Below are 9,838 nucleotides of genomic sequence, written 5' to 3' on the forward strand. Positions count from 1 at the left end.
CAACCTAATAAAAAATAAGTCTAAAAAATGTCCTAACCCGACGTAAACTCACTCACGTACACCCTTAATCGTTCGTATCCGAATTAAATATTGAAGCCTTCTCTTTCATCCTTGCAGATATTTTTTTATTCTCAATCTCTGTGGAAAATTTCAGTTATTTTTGTAGAGATCGAGGTAGGATTCTCCCCAAAAGACATTGTATTTCTTTTAATTAGAGCATTCGCTCTTCAATCTCAATCAGTATGACAACACGGAGCTCGAACATGATTACTGATTCCAACTTTAGAAGCCAAACCGACTCTAATATCAACTGTCATAATCACATATTAGGCTTGCAAAACGATTTTGTAACACTTACTCTCGACCTTGAGTAATTCAACAGCCTCATACTTAGATCACCATTGGCTCAAAGAGCCTATTTCACAATCTCCATCCCCGTTCTTACCAAACGATTTAAAAACATATTAAGAAAGAAAATGTTACATGCTAGCAATCAATAATGGGCAACAACAAGATTGATAGTATATAGCCGTGTGAGATCCCACATTGATTGAAGAGCATAACGAAACATTTTTTTTATAAGGGTGTGGAAACCTCTCCCTAATAGACGCGTTTTAAAACCACTAGGCTGATGGCAATACTATAGGGCCAAAGCGGGCAATACTTGCTAGCAGTGGGCTTGGACTGTTACAAATAGTATCGAGCCAGACATCAGGCGATGTACCAACGAGGAAGCTGGGTTAACAAAACATTCCTTATAAGAGTGTGAAAACCTTTCTCTAGTAGATGCGTTTTAAAACTATGAGGCTGACAACGATACGTAATGAGCCAAAGTGGACAAAATCTACTAGTGGTGGGGTTTGGTCGTTATAAATGGTATTAGAGCTAGACACCGAGTGGTGTGTCAGTGGGGACGCTGGGTCAAAGGGGGTGGATTGTGAGATTCCACATTGGTTAGAGAAGAAAATGAAGTATTTTTTTTATAAGAGTGTGTAGGTCTCTCCCTACTAGACGTATTCTAAAATTGTGAGACTGAAGGCTATACAATATCTACTAGTGGTGGGCTTAAATTGTTACAAATGATATTAGAGCTAGATACCAGGCGGTGTACCAACGAGGACGCTGGGCCTCCAAGGGGGGTGGATTGTGAGATCTCACATTGATTGGAGATAGAAATGAAATATTCTTACAAAGGTGTGGAAACCTCTCCCTACACATTTTAAAACCGAGGCTGACAATGATACGTAACGCCAAAGCGAACAATATCTATTAGCCGTGGGCTTGAACTATTACAAGCTGGAATAAGAAACTTTAACAACTAGTTCTCTATAGTACATTCTACTAAAAATATTCAAACTATGTGCTACTTTCATTTTTCAGATAAAGGCAAGACTCACCTGTATGGTTGACGATGGTATCGTAACTAGGAGACCGTGACACATGCTTAGGGTAATTTCGTAATTTGAATTTAGTTGACGGTAAGTTAGTATAGGTTAGTTGTATTTCCACTTAACAACATATAGGTTAGTATAAGACATTTTACTTTAAGTTAAATTAAGTTAATCAACACTTGAAATTACTCATTTACTTACTGTTAAGGATAGTTGACCATTCATTATAAGGCAAATATCTAGATATTTGCCTTACATTACGGGTTACCATATTTGCCATTTTACTAAATGCAAATATATTGTATTCATTTATTATTCTTTCCTTTTATCGCTATTTCCTTATTATTTGTAATTTACCTTATTTCTGTATTCTGTAAATGATTATAAATAAGAGAACTCCCACCACCATTTAGGTGTGGTGGATTAATCAAACATTCACATGGTATCAGAGCCCTTTCGGTTTAACAACCCTGATCCTTTCTTCTCTATGGCTTCCGAATCTTGTTATCATCTTCTTCCTTTCAATACTATAATCCATATGATCACCATCAAACTTTCTTCCTCCAATTATCTTCTTTGGAAAAGCCAACTTCTCCCTCTCCTTGAAAGTCAAGACATGCTGGGCTATGTCGATGGAACTATGATTCCACCACCTCGCTTTGAACCAGAAACCTCCTCAACATTCAACCCCAAATATTTGGCATGGAGAGCAATTTGTTTGTTTCAACACTCAACATTCAACATTCAAACATTCACACTTACTCTATATGGGAAGAAGTGAATTCGAACTTGTGAAAATTATGCTATAAGCTCTCCATTTAGTAAGTCCTCAAAATGGTACGTGTTTTTTTGGCCCTTAATTTCATAATTAATTAATTGTTCTTTCGATAATAACAAATCTACTCTTAATTATTAATTCAGTATTTTGAATTATGCACAGTATAAGGTTGAGAAAAACGATTTCAACGACTTTTCAATCACTTAAATCAGTGCTAAACGAAGAAATTATAGTCGAGACAAGATACCCGACGTGATGATGTGATAGCTAAATCAAAATGATGGACAAATCAAAATATATCAAAGTATGACACTTATAATTTTATTTCAACGACTCCATGGTTCGTTGCTCTCTCCAATTTTATTTCTCTTATCTTTATTGGACTATGTGAGACTTTCATCATCCAACACCTCCCCTAGAACAAAGCACCCTTAATCGAGGCTCGACTCATTTGGAATCTTAGTCATTTTTTACTCCTTTTTTCTTTTTAGAATCCTTTGTTCGACATTCGAGGATTTGCCAATCTATTGACACGACTAAGTTTAGGGGCATGACTCTGATACCATGTTAGGTTGAATGGCTCAATGACTTGACCTAGGGTCACGACCTCATGTATTTATAGATGACCTGACCTAGGATCACCACCTCATGTATTTATAGATGTGTATAATGAAGATTACATTCTAAATCATAGATTTGGTAACAAACCAGTAAATCACTAGATTATCTTACTATACACAAATATGATCTACTCTACGTTTAACAATCTTATTCTTGAGAGGAAACAATCGTAAATGCTCCCAATTGTAAATCTACTCAGAGAGTTGTGGTGTTCATACCAAATTCAAATACTTGTACTGATCATGAGCCGTGGAAACGATTGAGTTTGCTCTTGAACTCGTAAAGAGAGATGTGTAGCTGTTGGACTCTGATCTGTGTAAAGAGTCGAGAAGGTTCTTTTTTCAAATTCCAAGAGGCGCTTGGAAGTAGAGTAGGTGAAGTTTGACGGAACCACTGGAAAACCACTTTGTTTTAGTAATTATCATCTTCTATTTATTATAAAAAGTTTTATAATTATAGGACACTGACATATTAAATCGATTACAAAAGTAATTCTCACCCATACAAATAAGAGAACAAACAGTCACCGGTAGAAGTTCATAACTCACTCAAAATTAAAATCGAGTCGGTAAAAATTAGGTTAAAAATAAATAAAAATTATTTTAAAGAGGTATATTTTAAAATTAAGAGTAAAATAAAATGGATTAATTTTAATTTAATTATATAGATTATATTTAAATAACAAAAAGTGGGCGAAAACCAACTCAGAAGAAAGGCAAACCCTATTCCTATTCGCCCAATTAAGCTCTCTCATCCACGAAACTTCCATGACTTTCCTAATTCCCCAAAATCACCAAAACCAAACGCCAAAATCTCTCTCTATAAATACCCTCTTCTTCGTCTTCCCATCCAACTCTCCCTTTCAATTCTCCTCCATCGTCGAAATCCATTGCCGACGCCTCTCCGGAGGAAGAATCTGAAGGATTCAAGTCCCAAGTTCTGCCGGAACGAAGATTCCTCTCGCTTCGGTTCCCCCAATTCCGATCGGTGAGGTTTTCTAGGGTTAGAACAGGAGGAGGAGGAGGAGGAGGTTTTGAACAATGTCCGATGCGTTCTGCTCTGACTGTAAGCGTCAGACGGAGGTTGTTTTCGACCATTCCGCCGGAGACACGGTGTGTTCCGAGTGCGGCCTTGTGCTTGAGTCGCACTCCATCGATGAGACCTCCGAGTGGAGGACTTTTGCCAACGAGTCTGGGGATAACGACCCGGTTCGTGTTGGTGGACCGACGAATCCGCTTTTGGCTGATGGTGGCCTCTCGACCGTGATTGCCAAGCCTAATGGTACGTCTGGGGAGTTCTTGTCGTCGTCTTTGGGTCGGTGGCAGAATCGTGGGTCTAATCCAGATCGAGGGCTGATTCTTGCTTTCAAGACCATTGCTACTATGTCTGATAGGTAAGGGGGTTGGCTGTCTTGGTGGTGGTTTGGATGCTGAGGAAGAGTGGAATTTGTTGGATTTCTCTGGATCTTGATTTCGTTTCCTTAGCCTTGTGCCGTTTAACAGATCGAATTGGGATTATGGCGGGGTGGGAATTGGGAAATCTGACTAGTTTGAGGATTTTTATGTTCGTGGGAAAATTTTAATGATGGATACATATTTTGGGAACAGATTGTTTAGGATTCGGGTTATGCAGCAGGAACTAGTTGGCGAATTTTCTGTAATTTAGGGGAAGCGTTTCTTTCTTTCTTTGAAAAATCAGTCGAGGACAAGTGATCTTACCTTGTTTACGGATTCACTTATCAGAAGTTAGGAACTTATATGTTGAGCTAAGAAGTCCTATGAATGAAAACTCGATCTGGGTATTTCTTTTGCGGGGAGAATATTGAATTGAAACCTATCCCTTTACTGTATAGATGCGCCGCTTTGTGATTGAGCTGAATTTTGTAAAATGGTTCTTCACGTCTGGAAAACTTTCTTGTAGCTTTTGCTTTCTTTCTTCAATTTCCTGGCAAGCAACTTTGTAGATGGAGTGGAATATCTTAAGTCAGAGCTCAATTAGGTCGATATAGCTTGTTGCTTTCGAGTTTCAAGGTCTTTTTTGTATTCATTTTGGGTGGAGCCACTTCTCTAATTGGGTTTTCAATAGTGAATAAACTTAATGTTTACTCCTTCCATCTAGTGTTTTTTTTTCTTCGTATTTTCGTTCAGTTTGTGGTGTTCTTGTACTGATTAGAATTTTTGTTCGGCTGCATGTTCTAAGCGTCCCAACTTTGAGTTGATTTGAGATTGATTTATAATGTTTAATGAAGTTATGAGTTTCAATATCTTTGGAAGATTTTGTTGAGTCCCATGGCTACTATGATTTTGCTGCGGTTACTTTTGAGACTATTTTTAAGAAGTGCCACATTTAGAAAGACCATAGATAACTAATGCAGCTTTATTGTGTTTCAGGTTGGGCCTTGTTGCAACCATAAAGGTATATGCAGTTTTCCATCCATTATGACATAATACCACAAGTTTCTATTTCTTGTAGTTTCTCAAAGCGTTCAGGTTTGTCAGTATAGAATTATCTTTCAGTATTCTCAAGGTTGGAGTAATGTATGTTTCATAGTTCTTGTTAAACGTTTAATCGGGAAGCGATGCACAATGCATGGGTCAATTTGGAATTGTTGGATGCGTACCATGGACACATATATAGATAGTAAACATGGCTTTCCTTATAAAAAAGGAGGTTACAAAGGGTGGGAGATGAGGTTTCCCACTTAGCTAAGGGGCTACAAAAACGCTTTCCTATTGGCATAAATTTGAAGAAAAGAGTAATTACACATATTATCAAAGAAGTGCAAGCCCTGAAAATAAGATTGAAGTCCTTATGAATTGTGAGATAGAAGCATAGAATAGAAAGTAACCAAGTTTTGCAGAGAAACAGAAAATTGTATAATTTCTAAAGCCCTTCCCTATTTCTAACCAAGAACGTGCTTGCTTAGACTCAATAGTTGATTCACTTAGGACAGTGGTTTATTCTTTTAGTGTCATGACTAAAATTTTGTTTTGAGCTTCATTTCTGTAGTAACAAAATGCATATTAAAGGGTCTAAAATGCTGTTGAGGGGGTTGAAAACAGAAAATGGGAGAGGAATTTGTGGAGCATTAACAGGAGAATAATGAGGATACAGAATAAGGAAGTTGGATAGTGGGTGGGAGTGAATTCATTTATAACTTTGAAGAATTCTTTAAAAACACACTATAGCTGTGATAAAGAATCGTCTGTTGTAGATTTTGTGCAAACATTATATCTTCTTGGGTGTCTATGACAAAAATATTTTGTAATTGTTATCTGTTGCAATTGTACTTGGTATCGTTGCTAAAGACGTATTTGTAGAGGCTTTTGCCACTTTTTCTTGGCTCTTTATTGTCTCAAACATTTTTTTGTGGGCATTGCCCAGCTGTATATACCTGTGTTCTGTCCGTGAATAAATAGTTTTTCATTAAAAAAATTTGTTTCCTATTAAAAGAGGTTATTCAATATATCCTGTAGTATATGATTTGAAGATCACCTTGGTTTTAGATTTTTCTTTTGAGTGTCGTTCATTTCTCTAGATAGTGACCTTTGATATTTTGTAAATGTTTATCTTCAATGAGTTTCAAATATATTAATTATATATAGGATCGGGCCAATGAAATATATAAAAGAGTAGAAGATCAAAAATCTAGTAGAGGAAGAAATCAAGATGCTTTATTGGCTGCTTGCTTATACATTGCTTGTCGACAAGAAGATAAACCCCGCACGGTCAAGGGTATTTTCTTACATATCATTTAATATCTGGAACATTTGTAGTTTAATTTCTATTCTTACCTAATCATGCTGATTTCGAGTAGAAATTTGCTCCGTTGCCAATGGGGCAACAAAGAAGGAGATTGGCCGAGCAAAAGAATACATTGTGAAACAGTTGGGGTTGGAGACAGGTCAGTCTGTGGAGATGGGAACGATACACGCCGGAGACTTCATGGTGAGTTTTTTGGTGAAAGAAGTCGTTTTGATTTTTTGAACTTTGATCATGGACAATATGTCGTTTTTTTCTGACGTCAATTTTTTTTTCCGAATGAATATAGAGGCGTTTTTGTTCTAATCTTGGGATGAATAATCAAGCTGTTAAAGCTGCCCAAGAAGCTGTACAGAAATCTGAAGAGTTTGATATTAGGTAAAATTCGTTTCCTCTGGTTGTTGTGATGTAATCTGTAAGCGTTTCTGTTCGACAAAATCCATCCTGAAAGCATCCCTCTTCTGGTCTGTCAGTAGTAGCTGACCATATCCTTGACTACGGGCATATGGTTGAATGTTACAGTTTAATATGTGCTTGCTTTCCATGCTGCCCCACCGCAGTATTGGTATCCACTGGTTGATTTCTTTGTTCTCCGACTTAGAATTGAAAATTTCTTATCCATAAGCCGACAATTATATATTTTTATCCTATTCATTATTCACGATTAATGGCTTCTTTCCCCTATCAATATGAACGGAGATACCACATGGGTTGGAGAGAGAAACGAAACATTCCTTATAAGGGTGTGGAAACCTTTCCCTTAGACACGTTAATAGGCCAAAATGGATAGTATCGGCTAGCAATGGGTTTGGGCTGTTACATATGAAGCTTTGCCTATCCTCGTAACCACTTCATTCTGTGCTTGAGGTCCACCCCCACTTTTGTCGAGTTAAAAAAATAGGATGTTTTTTTATGAAGATAGAAAACAAAAAAACTACTGTTAGTCAACTGTATTTTTTTCATCCTATACTGTAATTCATTCTTCCCAGACTCTTTTCAGGAGGAGCCCTATTTTTTCTTTGGACTGGAATTTATTCTGGTTGACTTTTTGCTTGAGAGTATTTTCTTCTCACTTTTCAGGAGGAGCCCTATTTCCATTGCAGCCGCAGTTATTTACATTATCACTCAGCTTTCAGATGATAAGAAGCCTCTGAAAGGTAATGTTAGCTGCCAATAAGCTTCGCTTCATCATTTAAGTTTAGAAGTATGATCATAATCTGAGATGATTCACGTTATTCTTATCTGCAAAATCATGTTTGTTAGTGATTCCGTTAACTGTTTCTGGAATTTTTGGTTTTCCAACCAGAGATGTCCATTTTAACCACGGTGACTTGCTCCGAACGATTCCTCATTTAGATGGGGAATGGGGAGAGAATTGGGAGCTTTTTTCTCCGTTAGATAAATGGGGCTATGGGATTATATTTCCCGCTCCTGCCCTGTTTAATATAGTTATGATAAGGTCGTCCTGTTTCTGCCCTGTCCCATGAACATCTTTAAACTAGACCTCTACTCCCGAGCATTATTTTTGTTAGTCTTGATGTGCAATTTGATCAAGTGTATTATGTATTAAATATGTGGATCTGATTTAAGCGCAGATATATCAGTAGCTACGGGTGTTGCAGAAGGGACGATCAGAAATTCATATAAAGATCTGTATCCGCACGTGTCGAAGATAATACCGGGTTGGTATGCGAAAGAGGAGGATCTTAAGAACCTGTGCAGTCCCTGAAATGTTGAGGAAAGTGATTAAGGAATGATGACAGAAATCGAGTCGAAATTGGAATGATTACTTTTTGTTAGCCTTGTATTTAAACCCTCAGAGATTGCAAGACAAGGAGTGGTAGCCAGAAAATCTATCCCCCTCTTTTCTTCCTCCTCCTCCTGCTCTGCTTCTCTCTCTTTTTTCTAAATAGATTCATTGCCATTATCAAAATTCCAAATGAACCTCCATAATTTTCACCTCAATTCACAATCAAAGTTCTCCCAAATTTAGCATTTGCTTCAAGTTCATACTGAATTTTTAGGACTCTGCATTTTAGTATTCTGTTTTCCCTCGTGGCATTGAAGCTTTGATGATTGGTGGTGATGATGATGCAAGTATTGAGTGTTTATGCAAAATTTCATTTCGCTTGTTCATACTGTTCTTGTGTTCCATTTTTTGGAGACCTACTTTAGGGTGACTCAAAATTTGATCGATTACCTAAATTAAACCATGAGATGTTATTGAGTTTTGCATTAAATATTTTGGAGATGCACATTTTATGAGTCGAGGACCTGTGGGGTTCTTTCTTGTTTAGATGGGAATGGGGATGGGAAGAGAGTGGGGAACATTTTTTCTCCATTTGATAAATAGGGTCGGATAATATTATATTCTCTGATCTCTATTTGATATAAATAAATCCAATCACGAGTCAGTGATCTTCGAATTTATTACTAACGAAGAATGTGTTTGGGATAAAATTTCAAACACGACATAAAAGGGGACGACTCCCTTTATAATTATGCATCTCCCGAGAACTTTCTCCATTGTCTGGTGGTTAGCAGTCACCTAAAAACAAAGAATGTAGTGAGTATAAAAATACTTAGTAAACAACTTAATTATATGTCATTGTTGCATCTTTATCCAATTAGATTACCCAAGTCTTTTCTTTAGGTTCTCGGAAGTTCGAGCCTAATCTCTATGGCTATCTGAGCCTCTGAGAAGGCCTCAAAGTTTTGACCCGTTCCTAGTCTGACTCTTTACCCTTTGGGTATATGTAGGTTACTCAACCTTTTGTCCTTAGACTCAAGTACCTTGCTTTGTTTACGCAATGAATGACGACATCATAGGCTGAGACATTACCACAACAAGTTAAGATTAGGGCATGGTTTTGACACCATGTTAGGAACGACCCTCCACATTAATATGATATTGTTCACTTTGAGCATAAACTCTCATGGTTTAACTTTTGGTTTCCCCAAAATGCCTAATATCAATGGAAATAGTGTCCATCACTTTTATACCCGTCCTTCACTTATATTACCTATGATTTTTTCCTTAATTAGCCAATGTGGGAGTTTAATGATACATTGTGAGTCAAAAGAGATGATGAAGTTTCTACATGCAAGTCTGATGATGAAGTTCCCGCTCGGAAGAGGAGTGGATGAAATTGCATGTTACAAAATTGAAACTTCTTATGAAGAAGATGAAGTTGATCAGAGACCAATCAAAGTTGATACCAGAGAACAATGTGCCGATATTCTCACCAAGACCCCAACAAGGGTTAAATTTACAAACATGCCAGAG

At 37.2% G+C, this 9,838-nt stretch overlaps 1 protein-coding gene across 1 annotated transcript; it reads left to right on the forward strand.

The window, feature by feature from the left end:
• The first annotated feature begins 3,534 nt into the window (after positions 1-3,534).
• LOC111467238 (transcription initiation factor IIB-2) lies at positions 3,535-8,547 on the forward strand. The gene is made up of 7 exons (XM_023112087.1): positions 3,535-4,183; positions 5,181-5,205; positions 6,396-6,525; positions 6,608-6,738; positions 6,842-6,930; positions 7,633-7,709; positions 8,148-8,547. The coding sequence occupies exons 1-7, from the start codon at positions 3,831-3,833 to the stop codon at positions 8,279-8,281; spliced, it is 939 nt and encodes a 312-aa protein (XP_022967855.1). The 5' UTR covers positions 3,535-3,830; the 3' UTR covers positions 8,282-8,547.
• The last annotated feature ends 1,291 nt before the right edge of the window (positions 8,548-9,838 follow it).

The sequence above is a fragment of the Cucurbita maxima genome, unplaced genomic scaffold (assembly GCF_002738345.1).
Source record: "Cucurbita maxima cultivar Rimu unplaced genomic scaffold, Cmax_1.0 Cma_Scf00033, whole genome shotgun sequence".
Classification (NCBI taxonomy): domain Eukaryota; kingdom Viridiplantae; phylum Streptophyta; class Magnoliopsida; order Cucurbitales; family Cucurbitaceae; genus Cucurbita; species Cucurbita maxima.